The 20,400-nt window shown below is 44.1% G+C and overlaps 1 protein-coding gene across 2 annotated transcripts; it reads left to right on the top strand.

Moving 5' to 3' along the window:
* The first annotated feature begins 4,478 nt into the window (after positions 1-4,478).
* Positions 4,479-19,747, top strand: EIF4EBP1 (eukaryotic translation initiation factor 4E binding protein 1). 2 transcript variants are annotated; one of them, XM_083480816.1, is made up of 3 exons: positions 4,479-4,767; positions 17,550-17,723; positions 18,731-19,747. In XM_083480816.1, exons 1-3 carry the CDS (start codon positions 4,608-4,610, stop codon positions 18,760-18,762), a joined length of 366 nt encoding a protein of 121 aa, XP_083336942.1. In that variant the 5' UTR covers positions 4,479-4,607; the 3' UTR covers positions 18,763-19,747. The 2 variants fall into 2 exon arrangements, 1 of the variants encoding a protein (XP_083336942.1); XR_014520237.1 differs by having other exon boundaries at positions 4,523-4,767; positions 17,550-17,941; positions 18,126-19,747.
* The last annotated feature ends 653 nt before the right edge of the window (positions 19,748-20,400 follow it).

Genomic DNA, 20,400 nt, shown 5'->3' with positions numbered 1-20,400 from the left:
TTCCATGAGGAACAAAAGGAGCTGCATTCTAAGGAATTAATTACATTTCTACGCATGGCAGCCCTTTAGTAGAAACTGGTGGCACAAAACTGGAAAAGCTTGTCAAACATGCAACTTTCTCCATGGAGACAAAAGGCAAAATGGACAGCAGCATTAAGGGCGAAACTTACAAAATATATGAAAGCTTTAAATGGAACTCAAGACACCAACAATTTTATGGAAATAGACTGTCCTTTTTTTACTTTCTTGTCTGGCAATCCACACAAATTGCACCCTCCATCTATGCAGTGCAATGTACTTTGTTAAATACCCGAGCTTTTAATCAGTGTGTAGTTAAAGACTGTACTGTTTTTGATACATATTTCTGCTGATGTACTAGCATAATATAAAGCTTCCCCTTGTAAAATTGAATATCAAAATAAATTTAGAAATGAGAGAGAGAGAGAGTTTTCACACTTTAATGCTACATCTGCATGTCCCAGTGGATAACCAATCAGAAAAGCAGAAATATACCAATGTGTATGTTGGCTAGATAGCTGCAGCAATATATGTGATAATGAAGCAAAATATGCAATTCGTGCTGATGTTATTTCACACTCGTCAGCGTCATAATGCTTCTAAAGAACTATTCTGACCTTATTTCCTGTTCCAATAATAAACAGACCTTTTGCAAGAATAAAAATAAAGTAAGTACTCAAGAACCATAGCCATTGAAAATGTCAGGACATTTCCCAACAGCGAATGACAGTGACAGATCCTTTTGAGTTGACACACTGCTTAGGCAGTTTCCTCTTCCCTTCTCTATTAGTGACATTTTACCCAGTGGAAGTTTACACTCAAGTTGGCAGAAAGAGGCAGAGCAGAGCATGGGGCTAGCGGAGTCAGAGAGATATAACAATTACCTTTCAGATATGAATGCAAACATGTGGCCCTGCTTTCATCAGCCAACTGATGTGCCAAAGGCACAGTGGGGCACACCTACAGATGGCTAGGCATGGACCACACTGGATTCAGAGCAGTTAGGTGGTCTTGCTGACCACCCACTTCAATTCATCCCCTAGGCAATAAATCTCTTTCTTTCTTTCTTTTTTAGGTTAACATTGCCCAGCTATTAGGAACAGCAGAGAGAACGTCGTTCACAGAAACATTGAGTCAGCCAAACTGTAAGTTTGCGCTGGTACCCTGAATACCCTTTGCACAGCAATGGAGCATGCACATGTGTATCTCAGTGGAAAGAGAGTTTGTGTCATGCTCATGAAGCAGATACAACCACATGCATATTACCATATACTTTGCATATTTACAGTGTGATCTGGTGAATGTTTACTTGGAGCTATAGTAAGTCCCATTGTGTCCAGCTGGATTCATTCACTCCTAAATGTGTTTTGATGCTGCAGCATTAAGCTTGCTAACTGCCATAATGAAGATCTTCTTTTATACCACCCAAGCTAAGAACATACATTTCTTAACAGTGTTGCCAACTTTCTTTTCTTTTCGTTTTTAACCATCCCTGTTCATCTGCCTTTAACTATAGTCTGGCACACAGAAATTAGAAATTAAGCCAGGAAACATTCCTCAGCCAGTAAACAAAACTTTGTTACTCCCATTTTCTGCACCTCAATTGCCTATTTTTAGTTACCATTGCATGCATATCACAGCTTTCCTCCAAGGAGTTCAAGGTGAGCATGGTTCTCCTCTCCACAACAACCCTGCAAAGGAGGTTAAGCTGAGAGACTGTGACTGGCCAAAGATCACCAAGTAAGCTTCCAGACTAAGTAAGGATTTGAACTACGGTGTTCCAGGTCCTTTTCCAACACTCCAGTCACTACAACACACTGGTTTTCTTGATGTTAAGAGCCAAAGGTACTAAAAGGGTGGGGGAGAGACTAGTCCCAACACCAGCAGTTAGCCAGTTTGAGCACTGGCTGAAGGTCCCAAAGACTTGGAAGGACTCTTGATGGGAACAACCCAGCTGAGATTCACTGCCCTCCTCACCAGGCCCTTGGATGCTGCAACAAACTCCCCTCCTCCATAAATACATTTCTAACCACCACAGGTTATCTTTTGGATTTTGTGTGAGGGAATTCTTAGATACTTGGAAACTCAGGCAAAAGCAGAACAAATAAGAAAAAAATATTTTACAGAACAAAGTTGATAAAACAAAGGATGTTATCAGGAAGTAATGTTCTTTCGGGAAATGTTTAACTTATTAATAATTATACTAAAACTAAGGATGTTACAGGCTTCTAAACAAGGTAGTAAATGCATAGCTTCTTTCAAACTTCAGTTGCTTAAATTCAATTATTACACTTCAGGTAGTTGTTACAGGTTTCCACACTAAATGGAAAACGCTCAGCTTATTTGGAGTTATCTTACTTCAGGTCCTTAAGTTAGTTAGATGTTTACAACTTAATACAGTGGTACCTCGGGTTACAGACATTTCAGGTTACAGACGCTTCAGGTTACAGACTCTGCTAACTCAGAAATAGTACCTCGGGTTAAGAACTTTGCTTCGGGATGAAAACAGAAATCGTGCAGCAGTGGTGCAGCAGCAGCAGGAGGCCCCATTAGCTAAAGTGGTACCTCAGGTTAAGAACAGTTTCAGGTTAAGAACAGACCTCCAGAACAAATTAAGTTCTTAACCCGCGGTACCACCGTACTCTGGTTCTTAAACAAGGTGGTACTTTCTGTCAGTTACCCAATTACACTCCTGAGGTATTTCCAAATAGTATAGCAGACCCAGGGGATCACCACACCCCTCTTAACTGGTTTGGGTCTTGGGAGTCTTCTCTTTCTAGGTACATGAGAGGTACCAAAAAAACCCATAAGTCTTGACATAGCACAGAGTTAAATGGTGGCATTTGATCCTCCCACAAGAAGCAGCGACAGGCACCAACTTGGATGGCTTGAAAAGAGGATTTGACAAATTCATAAAAGCTAAAGCTAACAGTGGCAACTAACAGCTTCTACATTCTTAATGTTTGAATGTGAAGGCTAGTGCAGGATTGGAGAACATGTGACTCTCCAGATGTTTTGGGACTGTAACTCCCATCCATCCCGACCACTGGCTGTGCCAGCTGGGGCTGATGGGAGATGAAGTCCAAAAGGATCTGGAAGGCCCCAGGTTCCCCACCTCTGCACTAGTGAGCCAACCCTATACTATATTTCCTCCATTCTTGGCTCTTCTTGTGTGAGAGAGACTTGGGGAATGGCCATATGTAAGGATTTGATTCTTCCACACGCCCTTGATCGTCCCCCCCAACAGGTGAAGTTTGACACAATGGCAAGGTCACACGGAGACCAAAGAATGGGAGATGGGGGGGGGGTGGAGCAAAAGAATGGTGAGAAGAAGGGAAAGCTGCAAAATCTGACACCGCATGGGGTTCACAAGTGGTTCCAAAGGCCACCCAAACTTTTCTTAGGAGAACACAGGGAAAGTGAGCTGGGCCACAAGGGGACGGAACAGACCAAAGACCTGGAACAAAGAAGCAGCAATAAGAGAATGAGATGAATTGAGGGGGGAGGGTTGGTGCAGGGGAGGGGCAGGAGAATGGAAATGTCTAAAAACGTGAAAGAAAGGGGAAATTACAAGGGACATGGAGGAATGCATTACCAAAAAATTGAGAGCAGTAGAGGACTCAGATGTGCATAAAAGTTTTGTTATTCTTTGAAGGAGAACTACCTGAAAATGATTCACAGATGGTATTTAACTCTGAGCAGGCTTGCTAAGATGCATAAGTCCGAATCAGATAAGTCCTGGAGATTCAAAGAGGCAGAGGAAATGTTATTTTCATATGTGGTGGACTTGTAAAAGGGTGAAAGAGTATTGGGAAATAATCCATAATGAATTGGGGGGGTGTCTAAAAGTACTTTCAAAAAAAAAACAAAAAAACCCAGAGTCTTTTCTGTCGGGGATAATTCAGACAGAAATTCTCATGTGTCAAAAAAGGTCATTTAGGTATGTTACTACTGCGGCTCGTGTTTTGTTAGCCCAAAAATGGAAAACGAGCGAGAAAACTGTTAAAATGATATATAATGGAATTCAACCAGGGGGATTTGAGGAAGTCACTTAACAATGTTACTAAGATTGGTTTAATTATAAACAGGATGTAGGTATGTGTGTTTGTTTGTTTGTTTGTTTGTTTGTTTGCTTTTTTGAAAATTAATTAAATTTTTTGAATAATAATAATAATTTTTAAAAAGTTGCACGCTGGAAGCCAGAGGCGAGTCCTGAGTCTATGCCAGTTTGAGACCCTTCTGGTGCAAACGACACCGTGCTAGGTGGGCAAAGGCGCTCCCGGAGCCCTTCCCTCCCTGGAGGACTACGCTTCCCGCCGTGCTTTGCGCGGCTCCGTAAACCAAGGGGCGGGACCAGAGGCCGCTCCCAGTTTCTTTCCCTCCCTGAGGCCCGCGCTTCCCGCCGTGACGTGGGGCAAAGGTGCGGGGGCCGGCGGCCGCTCCTTGCGTCCCTCCGCCCCTGAGGACTACGCTTCCCGCCGTGCTTTGCGCGGCGCCGTAAGCCGAGTGGGCGTGGCCGCGGGGCGCGGGGACCGAGAGGGAGAGCGAGCGCCTGGTCGCGCGTCTTCTGCTCCGCGAGCGCCTCCGCCATGTCCGCCGCCAGCTGCTGCCGCCCTCACCCGCCTCAGGGCCCGACGCTGGGCAGGGATATCCCCGCCAAGCGGCTGATCCTGCCCGACGGAGCCGCGCTGCCTCCCGGCGACTACAGCACCACGCCCGGAGGAACCCTCTTCGGGACCACGCCGGGCGGTGAGCGGCCGAGGGGAGAGAGGGAGGGAGCGCCCCTGAGCATGTGCAGAGCGCCCCTGAGCAGCCCCCCCCTCCGCCCACCCCCTCACTTCCAGTGGGATGCAGCTCTGGAGTGCCTCTGGGCATGTGCAGAGTTTCGTTCCCAGGGAGGGCGGTCCCCCTTCAGACCAAGCTCTAGTAGTACCTCTAAACATGTGCAGAGTGACAGCTGCGGGCGGGTAAGCAGGCGGCTTGATCAGAGGGAAGCAAGCGCGCCTCTGAGCATCCTTATCAGTGTGAGCTCTTGAGGGAAGTGGGGTGGTGGGAAAGGATTGGGGGCCGAGGCTCCCCTGCCACTCCACATCCCTTTTGCAATAAGCACTGGGATCCCCAGGGCATCCTCGGAGGGGCAGGGTCTGTTCCTGGGAAAGAACTGGAGAATAGGTGTGGATAATATGAAGGTGAACTTGAGCCAGACGTCGGTCATCCCCCTCTTTATAATACCACATAAGTAATATTCAAGTCGGGGGCGGGCGGAGAAAGAGGGAGACAAGATTTTTTGGTCACACATGCATGAAGTGTGATTCTCCGTTAACAGATTGGCCAGTAAGTATAGGGAGCCAGGGGGTGTAAAAGCCGTGAAATTCAGAGTGCTGCCTTAACCACAGCACTAAAGGCCAAACTATTCCTTACGTGGGGAGAAATGATTGAATATGCTGGTGTCCTTTTGCTAAGATTACCCACACACACGTGGCATTTTCCTATTGGAAATCAACCATTCCTTGAAATGATGAACTGCCACTTCGTGCCAACAGTAAATGGAGGATCCTTGGTTATGGGGATTTTGGGGAAGGGGACAGTAGTTATGGTCAGGCTTGAATCATGATACTGCCTGTTTTAGAATTATAATAACCAATTAGGAATAAATATTGAGTTTGGAAGGTGGGCAGGGGAAGATAGTGTATAATTCTGTTAATTTGAGGTCGTGGAACTAATTACCTAACACAAGAGAGCAAGCCTAAAACGTCAGAAGAGAAATGTTTTGTCTTTATGCTGTGAAACAAGTCTTTGGTTTAAAAGCTTTCTGTCCTTGGCTTCAGTGCAGGAAACTGCACAAATGGCTGAAACCAAAACAACTGATTGCAAACGGTGCAGATTAAGCCTGGTTGGTGCGTGCCTTCAAAGAGGCTTTGTGTTCAGGGGCAGAGAATGGGTACCCCCAGGTTGGGGAGTGGGGAGGGACTGCCGGAGAATACGAGAGTGGAACATATTTGTTCTTTGGAAGTATTTGGGCTAGGGATCATGTGCATCGTTCAGGCGACTCTCAATTTACAGGGGTCCTGCAGCACTCCATGCAGATTATTAGGCTTTTTGCCACCCCTGATGTTGAGAACAAAGTAGTGAATTTCTTAGATGCTAGGAAATGCACTTAGGTGAGGAATTTAACTTGGAGTGACTTAAGGCACCGGTGAAAATGCCTGAACACAGGGCACGTAATTTGGCATTGTGTTTCATATTGGGGGCTTGCTCAAAACCATGCACTGAAAGTAGAAGAGGCTACATCTCGAAATAATAAGGAAGCAACAGCTGAGGCAGCACTTATTTGTCTGAACCAGCACTATGATTCAGTTAAAGACTGTTTCTGCCTTCTCTGTGTTTACTGTTATGTCAGACAGTAGTACAGTAAATCTCTTGAAAAGAATGTGACTTTCTGGAACTGGGTGATGGCTGAGCAGGGCATGATTTGTGGAATTATGTCTACGGGTCTGTCAGAAAAAAAGCTGTTGCTTTCTGTCAGGCATGAGACAGTTGATATTAAATGATTATATTGGCATTAGCGGAGAGCAGTTCTGGAGGCTCAAGTGTATTTGTTTGCTTAGGCTACAATCCTAATACCATGGAATACCTGTGGAATTCAATGGGACTTACTTCTGAGTAGACGTGGTTAGAACGCCAGCCTTAAGTCGCCTAGCACAGTGCAGAGGACTTAAATTCCAGTTTCATAGAAATCATAGAGTTGGAATAGACCACAAGGGCCATCGAGTCCAACCCCCTGCCAAGCAGGAAACACCATCAGAGCACCATCAGAGTTTATAAAACAGCATACAAAATTGTGAACAGCAAATTATGTTTGCCTACATAAAGGACGGCCATAGTCCTCTAAGCTGTCGTGTGTATAACTTTTTCCAGAGTTTATCTGTGTACAATGGTTTAATCAAAGGCTGCCGAAACCTCCCCAGAATGATAAGAATAAAAGATAATGAGCAGCCTTTAGTCCATTGCCCCTTCCAATTTATTAACATTGCTGAGCAAATGTCCACAGCAATACGTGTTCATAAATTACTGGAAGTAAAAAATACAGAGATCCTTCCAGTGTGGAGAACATTCTGTTATAAGCGCCGATGTAGTAATTCTAATGGGTTGTTTTTGAATAAAAACTGTTCAGTAGCTTTATTGTTATATCAGTCCAAGAGAACGAGCCGTGCTGAGGAATGCTAGTAATTTCTTTTATTTGACTAATATCCATCTGTGTGCAAACTTCTCTGGTTCCCCATGCAGAAATGTTGCCAGGCTTTAAAATCTGTACGCTGTTGTCAACTAAAAGCAATTGTGTGTTTTTTAATAGATTGTTTGAACCGAGTTAAACTGTGTGGCAGACATGCAAAGGCAAAATTTAATTCTTTGGGCATGTCCTTTTCTGTCTGAAAGTCTTACTGTTGATATGAGTAGTTGAGGACCAGAGGGTAAAGTAGCTAGAATAGCCTTGTGCACCTGAAAATGTGATCAACTGGTGAAGCTTCCTGCATCCCTGTAGTTCAGGGTTTCCCAAACTTGGGTCCCCAGCAGTTTTTTTTTGGACTACAATTCCCATCATCCCTGACCATTGCTCCTGCTAGCTAGGGATGATGGGCACTGGAGTCCGAAAACAGCTGAAGACCCAAATTTGGGAAACCCTGCTATAGCTCATAGAGAACTTGTGGCTCTCAAGATGTTGTTGGACCCCAGCTCCCATCAGTCCCAGCCAGAGGGGCCAACAGACAGGAATTATGGGAGTTGTAGGCCAACATGGACAGCCACATGTTCCCTATCTCTGCTTTAGCGCTTTTATGCAAAACTTGGCAGGAAGCAATGCCTGAGAAAATACAGTATGGTACACCCATGTTTGGTTGCTCCACACCTGCTAAGCACACAGGTCAAGGATTGGTGTGAGATATGCGCAGGTGCCATGGCCTTGCAAGAATCAGCAAGCTGAATCCACGCACCAGGGACATGGGGCGTGGAAGAGGCATGCCTGGCTTTGTTTGTTTTTGTGTGAAGCATGATTCCTTGGCAGCCACCCAGACTGCTTCATAACATTAACTGTTTTGTAGCATGTAGCAATGCACAAATATAATGGAGCAGGTATCTTGCAAAGAACAGAAGTGGTTTGCTTAGTGAGCAATGTAAAAGCTTCTGTGACGGTTCGTGGACGGCTCCAGACTGTGCATAAACTTCCTGGGTATTAGCATCGCTTACAGTGTTTAACTTGTTGGAAATGTGTTTAAACAGTCTTGTTGCTCTAGATTGAAAGGTTGTTGTGGACCAGAAACCACATTGTTGTGTCATAGTAGAGACCACTTTGTCAGAGGCATGAACTATTACCCCTTGATTGGCAGGCTGTGTATTTGTACATACCTCTTAGGCATAGAGGGGGGGAATAGTAAGCAAAAAATATGAGATACGGGTACAGTTCGTGACATTTCTATGCAAAATTCAAATATTCAAATTCAGAGCAGGGTGATGCTTCATGCAACTGACTAAGTGGGCTGTATTGGACATAATCTTATGCCATAATGACCTTATGCATCTGTTACTCTTTAGGTCAGGCATCCCCAAACTCGGCCCTCCAATTGTTTTGGAACTACAATTCCCATGATCTCTGACCACTGGTCCTGTTAGCTAGGGATGATGGGAGTTGTAGTCCCAAAACATCTGGAGGGCTGAGTTTGGGGGTGCCTGCTTTAGGTGCTACAAAACGCATGGCTATTCTTCTGGAGTTTGTAAGCTGGGAATTAAACATACTTAACAAGTTATTGCTGTCTGCTAATTAGTAGAAACCTGAAATGAGAGCCTTGGGTTCTCTGCTCAGAGTCAGAAGTCCTAGAACCTAGAATATTTTACTGCACCACTATAATTTTACTTTATTTAAAGCCTTTTTACCCCGTTTTTCTGCAGAAAATCCTCACAGAGTGGCTTATGGGTCAATAAAAAAACAGGACAGTCTCTGCCCTTATGTTTGCAGTCTAAAAAGCACAACAAAAAGGCAGAAGGAATGGGGGGGGGAGAAGAAAGTAAATTCAGGCACTAGTTTTTAAAGTTGCAGCATTCTTAGAACAATTAGTTGGCATATAAACGATTCAGGTACCTGCTGTACAGCTGCTGCAAGGTAAGAGTTGAGGGAGAGCCAAAGGCATCTGGTGTCTCCGAAAACCATATGGGATAGTTCTGCTTCCTTTCTGTCCCTCAGCCTGATAGAATGGCTGCTGTTAAGTGACAGATACTTCACGTTAGTACCAAATTATTTTTGTCTATCTTTTATAGTGTCAGGTTAGATAAGATGCCCAGTGGTTGTGCTGAGGTCATGAAGTATGTTCTTGATTTAATCAGTGCTTTGCGGATTATTATTATTTGAAACTAAATGCACAATTGTTTCATTTTTGATTTAAGTATTTGACTTGAATTTAACTAGTCTTTAAAGTTAATAACTCTGCAGCCTTTCTGCACAAATCTGACATTTTCTTGTAGTGCAATCCTTCCCATATTCGTCTAGCACAGTAAGTTCAATGGTACTCGCTCTGTAGCAATTGTGCGTAGGCTTGCATCATTAGCAGCTCAGCTGTATTTCAGCAGACGGCGACAATGCTGTCTTCTATCTATGAGAAACTCAGTTGCTTCGTGCACTGTGGATTCCATCATGGAAAGCACTTTGGAAATTGCTGTATACAAAGGCTATCCATCTTGGTTGCCTGGACGTGACTCTTATTCCCTTCAGGTGACCAGGTTATGGTTATTTAGAAGCCTGGAGGCTAAAGGAAATGCAGTTGTACCTTGGAAGTCGAACAGGATCCATTCCAAAAGTCCATTCAGCTTCCAAAATGTTCAAAAACTGAAGTCGCAGAAGCCCGGTCGGACATTTGAGTTCCAAAAGAACGTTCACAAACAGGAACAATCACTTTCGGGTTTGGTACGTTTGGAAGCCAAAACATCCGAGTTCCAGGGTGTTTGGGATCCAAGGTACGACTGTAAATGTTTGTGGCACATCCAGCAAAGTCAAAACTGCTCTTCTGGCTACAGTGGAACCCCAGGTTATGTACCATCCTCCTTACGAATGCTTCGGGTAACAAGCTCCGCTAATCTGGAAGTAGGTCTCCTGGTAGCAAACTTTGCCCCAGGATGTGAGCAGAAGTCGCATGCCAGCAGCGCAAGGCCCCATTAGCGAAAGCATGCCTCAGGTTAAGAACGGACCTCCGGAACAAATTAAGTTCATAACCGGCGGTACCACTGTACTTCAAAAGCGTTCTACATCCTAGTTTGCCACAAACAGCAGCGCTAAGCCATGGTTTGACTTAACATTGCATGTGAACCTGGACTTGTAGTTTGCCTTTCTCCAAACCAACCATGAGCTGCAGCCAAGAATTGTTCCTCGCTAACTGCACATGGTTTATTTGTGGAAAACACACCATGAGCCTGAGTTTGCACATAATGCTAAGCCAAGCCATCGTTTTGCTCCAGGCAGCACAGCAGCAGCAGCAGTACCAGAGGAGGAGTGGCTGCGAGTTTTGCTCTGTATAGCCACAACACTTGCTCATTCACGCTTAGTTTTGCATACAAACTGAGCTTTGCCATCTTGTGTGAAGTTTGGCAGCTGGCTACTGATCTGAGGCGTTGACTACAGGGTAATATGAGTTTTGCTGAATAATATGTACTGTCAAAGTAGATGAGAGTTACCCTAGTAGTCTCTTGCTTGGCCCTAGTAGCTTTTGCAATTATAAGTTTTTTTAACTGTGTTTATTGTTGTATTTTAAATTGTTGTAACTCGTCCTGGGATCTGAGGATAAAGAGCTGGTATTAAATTAAAATAATACAGTACATTACGTGCCCTTACCACAGCAAAAAGCCTGATACTGATGAATTGGAAAAATAAAAATGCATCTCCCTTCTACGATTGGATTGTAGACTTTTACAAACTCGCAACGTATGAACAACGTGCATATAAATGCAGACTTGCCATGGACAAATTGAATTGATATTCGGAATCCATTCTTACAAATAGTGTAATAGGTTAAGATCTTGTGAAGTACAATAACAACCTTGTAAAATAAAAATAAAAAATAAAAATAATACAATACAATGAATTGCCTGCAGTTGCTTCTTGGAGGAAGGTTTGCAGTTGTTATTCTCCAGGAATAGGAACTAGGCATAAAATCAAACCCACATGCAAGCTCTGGTTCTAAAATTGAAGTTCTCAAAATCTTATGCCAAGGCATGGCTTGGCATTGGGTGGGGAAACCCTGTGATAGATTACACACTTTTCTCCCTATTATCTTTGCATGCTTTGCTTTTGACTTGGCGGCAAATGGTAGTCTGCCATTACATCTAAACCCACCAAACCAGCACCTGGATCCTTCCTAGAATATGGCCAGAAACCGTTAAATCTAAAAGTGTGTGCTTATGTGAATGCTGCTTGTTTCCTTTGTTAGCTGTGCTGTTGGGGAGTAAGCGCGGGAAAGGCAGAATTCACCTGAAAGCTTTGCTGGGAAGGAGAGGAGAGGTGATGGTGTACTGCAGAGCTTTCCAAACTGTGTGTCACGCAAATACTCCCCGTGCTCCTCCCAGGGCCGGAAAGGGGTTAGTTTAACCTCCTGTTTGCTAATAGAACTGAATTGCCATGTTGCAAAATGATGCGTGCCAACGTGAAAAGTTGAGAAAGCTCTCATCTGCTGTGAGGGTGGGGAAGATGTTACACTCCAACCCTGATCAGCCCCAACTAACATGGTCACTGGTCAGGGACGATGGGAGTCTAGCAACAGCCCCCTCTTCCACACACACCCCATTGTTGTGTAGGCGAACTGCAACTATAAATTGGGAAGTGGAGTGTGGCTGGCCATAGTGCATCTACTGAGTTGCTTGCAAGTCTACAGCCAAGTCCAGAAATGTCACCTTGACCAACACTTCTCTCACTCCTCTAAATTGTAACCTGGACTAAGGGGTTTAGTCGCGCTGGTGTCAACAGCTCTGACCTTTGACTTTCTAACCGAGGCTTATAGAGAGTGGGAGGGAGAGAGAGAGAGAGAACTGAGAGGGACAAACAAAACAGCTGACCTGATCAAAACTGTTGTTTGTCGATAGCGGCAGAGCTCAGTATGGGGAAGTGAGAACAAGAAGCTGACCTAAATACGTGGCTCCCTTGATATGTCAGGGAAGGGAGCACGTTTAATTCTGGTTTGTGTAAAGTGTCCTAACTTTTTTCAAAGAGGGCCAGTTTTGAAGGGCCAACCAAACTTGTTGATCCTTTTTTAGGGTTGAAGCTGTTGAGGTTTTTTTAGAATTTTACCCCAGGAAATTAACTGCCACAGGGGCCAGATTACACCGACCAGCGGGCCGGATTAGGCCCCCGAAACGGACTTTGGACATGCCTGGTGTAAACTAATGCTGTGGCAATGTCCTGCCAATGCAGCTTTTAGATTCCATGGCTTTAGTTACCTCTGTGACCCCCCAGCTCTGCAGATGTGTTGCACATCAACAGGCCTTGGCCCATCAAAAGTCCAAAATAAATCTTATTGCTGCTGAGCAACAAGTAAGTGGCCGACGGTCCTATTCGTGGCTTGTTTTTAACTGTCTCGGATTGCTGTTGAGAGGCTTGCCAGCATCGAAGGTGTTCCTGCATAAGTGGTAACTGAATGACGTGCCTCCTTAGAGCAGAATCTCAGCACATGGCGGTCTCTGGGAAAGGGCAGGTTCAGCTTTTGGCAATCGGTCACAAACGCTTGAAAAACAGCATACAGAGTGAAAGGCTAAAAACTGGGCATGGTGATGGGTGTGCATGACTGCCTGTTCTTGGGCTGAAGTAGCAAAGGGGCATTGAAATGGACAAGTGTTTTCCTCACTGCCACCACACAATGCTAATGGAAATAGGCCCCCAGTGCTTGCTGTGTTGGAAAAGGCCATTGGGTCAGGTTGAGATCTCGTAGATCAGCTTTTCCAATCTGGAGCCCTCCAGCACCTTGTGAGTTGTTGTCTGGGACATCTGGGGGGCACCAGGTTGGGAAAACCCATGGTGCACCGTTCTTGTCAATCAGTGATGTGGAGCCTGTGATTTTCCAGACATTCTTGGATTCTAGCTCTCACGAGACCCAGCCACCATGGCCAGTGGTCAGGGAAGATCGCTGGGTCTCATGGGAGTTGGAGTCCAGTAACATTCAGAGAACCACAAGTTCCCCACACCTGTTGTAGAGTGAGAGTTTCTGACTTTAAATCATGGCACACAAGCATCATTATGCCATAGGAACATACAAGAGTCACAAAGCAGATTGTTTGAATGGCTTTTGGACACTGTTTTGTAAAAAAATCCTAGTAAATTATATGTGTGGGGTTTATCTGAGCAATTAAAACTATATAAATTTGCACATAAAATGAAAGCAGTTTTAAAGAAGTAAAAGTTTTGTTTTAGGTGTGCATATAATGCACCAGGCTTCTTGTATTTCACATACAAGAGCGAATTCCTCAGAATGGTGTTTGCTTTTCTGCAGTTTTTATAAATATGTTTAATTTAAATGTAGTTGCTTTTTGTTTTTTAAAGTCAAAATATTGGCTTGCTGCTTAAGTATCTAGATTTTGCAGCCCTATTTTTAACTGATGATGCAGTGTGTGTGTGTGTGTGTGTGTGTGTGTGTGTGTGTTTTGATAATATGCCATTGTTTAAAAGTCTGAGATCATCCAGTTTGCTACCACTTATGATTGAAAGGGCACCTTTTTCACACATCACAGAGCTAAACTGTTGAGTTCCACAGGAGACAGTGATGGCCTCAAAGTGGGATGCCTCTAAAAGAGGATTAGACAAATCCACGGAGGATAAAAGCTATCAGCTGCTACTAGCCACAATGGCTAGGTTCTGTCTCTTTTGTTGGAAACAGTCCATCTCTGCCTCCCAGTTGCTAGGAATGGCAGGTGCGGAGAGTGTGCTGCTACCCTGGGCTCCTGCTTTTGGTTGGCCACTGTGAAAACAGGATGCTGGACTTAAACTCTTGAGCCAGTGTGGTGTAGTGGTTAAGAGCGGTAGACTCGTAATCTGATTAACCGGGTTCGCTTCCCCACTCCTCCACATGAAGCTGCTGGGTTACCTTGGGCCAGTCACACTTCTCTGAAGTCTCTCAGCCCCACTCGCCTCACAGAGTGTTTGTTGTGGGGGAGGAAGGGAAAGGAGAATGTTAGCCGCTTTGAGACTCCTTCGCGTAGTGATAAAGTGGGATATCAAATCCAAACTCTTCTTAAGTTATTTTATGACCAGGGAGTAATTGGGGGCAGGGGGAAATTTAGAAGGGCAACCCTGTACTTGATTACACAGAAGTAAGTCCTGTTGAGTTAAATGGGGCTTACGTCCAAGTACTAAAAAATACTACCTCCATTACATGGTTTCAGAATTAAATTGTTCAATGAGAAAAGCATATTAGCCCTTCCCTGCAATGCACACACCAGCATGTGCATACAAGCTCATGCAACTGTATATTCATGTAAAAGGGTTCCCTCTTATCATTATATACCTTCAGGGCGGTGTACACTTTGCAGAAAAACAGTCACCACAAATGAGAATTCTCTGTTAAATGAAGGCTGATCTGCCGAGCATTTGCCTTACGTAAAGAAAATCCCTGGTTCGATCTCTGGCATCTCCAGCCAAAATAATTTGTTAGACTGCCTCTTTCAAACTTGTTTCCCCAGATGTTGGACTACAACTCCCATCATCCCTAGCGACCAGGACCAGTGGTCATTGGTGATGGGAGTTGTAGTCCAACAACATATGGGGACCCAAGTTTGAGAAAGGCTGGGTTAGCAGGTAAATTTGATGGACCCTTGCCTGGTAACCCTGAGACACGCTATCTGGCAGAGTATTTCTTATTTAGTAAAAGCACATGCAAACCACCAGCAAAGCAGTTTTTACAGCTTAGGCAAAGATGAGGCTGACTTGAGCTATATGTATGAGCTTACATCCCAATCACTTGGCACTGGGGCGGGGGGGGGGGTTCAAGCACAGTTCCAATGTGGCAGCAGTTGTTCAAAGGGGAAAGGTCAAAAATCCCACCAGGTATGCCCAGTGAAATTTGGCCCTAGAAAACAGCTGAAAACTTAATGGGCTAAGTGGGAGGGGGTGCTATTGACCACTTCAAAAATGAAAACATTCAGACATGGCAAAACACAACCTCTGGGTTTCTGCCAATCCCATTTGTATAATGGCACAAGCCTGTTGTGCTCCCTGTCCCGTATTTGTTTTAGCAGGCTAGATCTTCAGATATGTGACTTGACTGTAAACTCAGGGATGGAGTCCTCCAGTGAACCCGTTATGAAATGTCCCTGCGGTAACTGGTACACTGACAACACTTCTAGGAAAACTGGTGTTGTTCTGCAAGTGTTCCATCGGTTGGCAGCTGTAATAACTGACAAGGCTTGGCTCCAGGACCTTGATTAACGGCTGTTTAATGTGGGGCGTAGTCTCAACGGGTGACTCTGCCCGTGATCTGCGGATACCAGCCGGATTTCGAAATACTGCTACTGTGTTGGAAGATTATTTAGCAACAGTTCTTCCATGCTGAGTTTCGAAAAGCCTTTCCTCACCACACATACACAAAGAGCCTCTGTTTTGTTTGAAGAGGTCTGTTACACTCGGCTCAGTGAATTGGAGAAGTGACATTTATAGGCCTCCTTTCTTCCAAATGGACTACAAGGTTCACCCTCCCGTTTCATGCTCACAACAGCCCTCTGAGGTAGGCTAGGCTGAGATCCACTGATCTTCATGGCTGAATTGGCTTTTGAACCCAGCTCTCCCAGGACCTAGCCCACACACTATGCTTTGAGCAGGCTAAGGCAGACACATGGTGCTTTATAATGTTTGGAGCACTTCATGTTCATTACATCAGTAATCCTTGCAACAGCGCTGCAAAGTACGGCAGTATTTTCCTGGCAAGTGAAACTTGCAACAAAGCATTGCATTATATCCTATCACCTATCGTATGTGGTGCTTCCCATGGGCATCTATTTGACCACTGAAAACAGGATGTGGAACTAGATGGGCCTTTGTCCGATCCAGCAGGGCTTCCCTTACTTCCTTATCCTTATCCCCAAATGGGATGTTCAGGGTAGCCAGTCTCTACCCCACGTCTCTGTTTTTCTTCTCCAGCTGACTGTCAACATTCCATAGCTACTGAGCACACTCAGGCCTCAGTTTTTGGAGGGTTGCACCCCCTTAATAGTCTAAAATTCTTGGCTCTCACAGCCTGCAGTTCACAAGAGGAGCAGGTGGCAGTTTGCCTAAAGCCCACTGAGGAGGTTTCTGGCTGAGAGCGTTTCTGGCACGTTGAATGCAAATGTGTGTAATAAAACCCTGATGATCTTTTTTATTGTTTTAGTAAAGGGGAAAGCTGCTTCAGTGGGGGGGGGGGGGTTGAATGGAGAAGCGAGAAGGAAGAAAAGACGCTGAGTTTCCCCTGCTCCAATTGCTTCAACTCCTGCCTGTCGTCTTTTCCTTTATTCGCTTATTTGGAGTGTAGCTAGGACCAAAGTGAGACTTGAATTGGGCTCTTCAAGGCTCACACTTACAATTGTTGCACCAACTGTTGCTAGGTATTGACAGTCAATCCAGAAACAAGATTTCATTGACTGACGGTGGCTTTTGGAGAGTGTGTTTTGTTCTTTAAAACTATTTGGGGTCGTCTTTCTTCCATCCAATCCTGAGTACACGTTTTGAGATTTGGCTGCTTTTTATAAATATGCTTCCTTTTAATTCTCTCTGGAAGCAACTGCCATCTCTACAACATGGCAGGAGATAAACATTTAATTGCATTTGTGTCAGAGATGGGGGAAATATCTCATTTGCACCATATGAATCAGCCAACTTATTGGATATATTTATTCATTTTTTAACTCAGCTCATGACTTCACATTGGCAACTGACCCCTCTGTTAAATGCCACTAAGCTGTCAAAGGGTGAAGACAGAACTCTGATAATGCCCCATGCCAGCTTGAATAGAGTTTGTGTAGAAGTACAAAGGTATATTTTACATTTGTTGTTCTGCCCACTTTTACCTCTGGATCAGAGGCCCCCAGAAGGCAAAGTGGCCATCCTTCTGAAAAAGGTTCCCCACCCCCTCCTCCTCTCCTTCCAGTTTTAAATTAACCACAGTACCCTGTAATTGATTTTAAAATGAATTGATTTTAGAATGTTGTGTTACTTTTATTGTTGTTAGCTGCTCTGAGCCTGGCTTCGGCTGGGGAGGGCGGGATATAAATATTTTTTTTTTTTTAGTATTATTATTAATGCCCATACTTGGTATAAGCAATGGTTTTGAACATGGTGGGCCAAAATAGGTGCTTGAGAGGAGTGTGTGCAAACCTGATGCCGTGAAATGCAAGAGTGTAGTATAGCCTATAGCACTTGAATGATGAACACACTTTAACATGCCTACCCCTCTGGAATTTGTTTCCAGACCAAAAAGTCCTTCCTTACCTCCTCCCTGGGATGAAAGCAGTGATTTGTGGGTGTCTCTCTTTCCTAGGCACACGCATTATATACGACCGCAAATTTTTAATGGAGTGTCGGAATTCTCCAGTTGCCAAAACACCACCTTGTGACCTTCCAGACATTCCAGGTGTTACAAGCCCAGCTGTCGAAATCCTTGGGACCGAGACCACTCTCATCCACGCTGAGGAGGAGAAGCAACCAGGCTCAGGTGAGTGATCTGTGGCTGTGTCCTAAAGTGCCATCGTTTTAATCACAGGTTGCACTGATCTTACCCAGCAGCCGGTTATGGTGGTCCATCAGGAGCGCCATCAACCCTGTGTGTTGTTGCCTGCCTAGGATTGCAAAATAGGAGAATGAGGGAGACCCAGGCCTGGGTCAGCTCCTGGAATTCAAGGGCAAGTGCAAAGTTCTCAGAGCTCCAGTGGAGCCCTCTACATTGGGCAGCCATGTCTGTGAGCCTCCAGTTTTAATGGTTCACAGTACCCTAGAGTAGAACGGTGTCAAGTGCTCCAGGGTGCTGTTGCTGCCACCACTGTCAGGTAAGGGGGCTTATCAGTGTAAGGAACCCACCAGCGAGCACTTAGTCCAGGGGGCTTTGGAATCAAGCAAGGCCCCAAATATGTGGCCAGTGGACTGTGTTGAGTGAGCCAAGTGGGTCTCAAACTGTGCATTAAAATGAGATAGAGGTGTTAAAATGTGTGAGAGCAGGGGTTTCAAATGCGGTACATTCCGGGAATTGTTGCACTACAACTCTCATTATCCCAGGCCAGCAGGACCAACAGTCAGGGATGAAGGGAAGCTGTAGTCCAGCAAATCGAGATGAGAACTGGTAAAGCTGCCTGGAAATGCAAAGGTTAAGGGTACCTTGCAAGGTTGTTTTCCCATAGCACAATATTGCTCAAGCCAAATGAATATCAGCTTTTGAGAGAACACATTGTTCTCCGTTGCAGGCAAAGAACATTGAAAACTTTTTCTACCACCTGACCATCCTTATCAAAGGTGGCAATGCCATTTGTTTGTTCATAGTCACGCTGAAAATATTAAATGGATTAAAGGCTGCCAACCTTTGAAGTCATTCCTTTTTCCAGCTGTCTCAAGGAACACATTGTGTCCAGAACTAGTTGCCTTAAATCTTTGGACACTTAAGCAGTAGGTAACATCAAGTTAATATATGCAAAACTTGGAATTCATCAGCAATTTCTTTTTCTTTTGCAGGTGAGGAAGCCCAGTTTGACATGGATATCTGAAAACCTGCCCCCTGAAATATATCTATGCATATAGATAGACACACTTTTCCAGTGAAGACGCGAAATCGGTGATGCTTCCAAAACAAGTGGGGCTCGTAGAATAGCCCACGCTTTGCAAAGCTTTCCAAGATGGAAGGTCCATTAATTATTATTACTTTTCTGGGAGGAAGAGGAGATTTCCTGTTACATAAGGACTGAAAACACTTGGCAGAGCCTCTCTGTGTGGTGGTGGTGGGAAGGCGGCCAATGAAGAGCATTGGCATGGAGAGGTGGAACGCTCTGTGTAATTCTGGCCCTTGAGTTCCAGTGCCTTTGTTCGTGAATGTCTGTGCTGCCAAGCAAGGCATTGGATGCAAGGACAGATATAAAATTATGCCAGATCTGGGGGATTCATACAGTGGTGGGTCACTCTTCAAATCACATCACTTGTCTATGCAACGTGCTCTACAATTTTTATCTCATCACTGTTCACAAGAAATGAGATCAACGGATGCGGTGCACAATTAAGTTGTTTTTCTAAATTGACAGAACAACTTTCTGCCTTAAGCTTTTTTGCAGCACAAGCACCAGTCCAGCATTGGTATCTTGATAAACTTCTACAAATAGAGTGGAAAAAGAGAGAGCCATGCTTGTTAAATCGGTTTTCCTGTTGACTTATCTGTAGAAATGTTTCCTAGTACCATACAAATTAATGGCATGCTGAAATTAATTAGACATTATCAGCAGGTTCTGGTCAATTTCACTCTGGTAGAAACACTTCTTTTTAAAAAAATAATCCTGAATGTGTTGGAGAGGGCAAGATCACTTGCTTCAAAGAGAAGTGGATTTTCAAAAACTATTGGAATGAGAAAGTATTGCTGTGGGAAAGGGGGTAGCCTGCTATCTTTCTTACTTTTTAAAGGGCTGCATACACATTCATGGAAATATGTACACATTATTCACTGTACTTTAAAAATAAAGAAATAAATCTTTACAATTGCTCTAAGCTTTGGAGGAAATGGTTTCCCATTATTATTTTTTTTAATTAAATTTTTAATGAAGTTTTAACAAATCACCACAATACAATAACAACAACAGTAACAATACCATAACAATAACATAGTAACAAATACACACATATATAAACAAAAAGAAAAACAAACATGTATAACTCCAGAGTTTACTTTCTTTTAACTTACTTTCACGACTTCCTCATACCTTCCCTTTCTGTATTCCAATTTCAAATTCAATTGTCAGCAAGTCCTTGCCCTAGTTTTAACTTAATTTTTTTTCTTTTTTTTTAAAAAAAAGAAAATTGTTTTCTTCTAATTATCCCTTGCCGCTTTTAACCCCTTAATAACCAATCCAGCATTTTCCTAACCTTCATTAATTTTACAATATTTCTTTAAATACTCTTTAAATTTCTTCCAGTCTTCCTGTGCTGTATCTCTTCCCTGGTCACGGATTCTGCTCGTCATTTCCGCCAGTCCCATATAGTCTATCACCTTCAGTTGCCATTCTTCCACGGTGGGTAATTCTTGCGTCTTCCAGTACTTTGCAATGAGTATTCTTGCTGCTGTTGTAGCATACATGAAAAAAGTTCTGTCCTTCTTTAACACCAATTGGCCGACAATGCCCAGGAGGAAGGCCTCTGGCTTT

Source organism: Podarcis liolepis (assembly GCF_965112155.1).
Source record: "Podarcis liolepis genome assembly, chromosome: 16".
In the NCBI taxonomy this organism is placed as follows: Eukaryota; Metazoa; Chordata; class Lepidosauria; order Squamata; family Lacertidae; genus Podarcis; species Podarcis liolepis.
This window is presented reverse-complemented; position numbering and strand designations above follow the sequence as displayed.

Bases quoted from the DNA above. Each gene is read 5' to 3' on its own strand.
- EIF4EBP1 (XM_083480816.1), top strand. From the start codon at position 4,608: ATGTCCGCCGCCAGCTGCTGCCGCCCTCACCCGCCTCAGGGCCCGACG. The intron at 4,768-17,549 runs GTGAGCGGCCGA...TCTCTTTCCTAG, and splicing joins CTTCGGGACCACGCCGGGCG to GCACACGCATTATATACGAC. The intron at 17,724-18,730 runs GTGAGTGATCTG...TTTCTTTTGCAG, and splicing joins GGAGAAGCAACCAGGCTCAG to GTGAGGAAGCCCAGTTTGAC.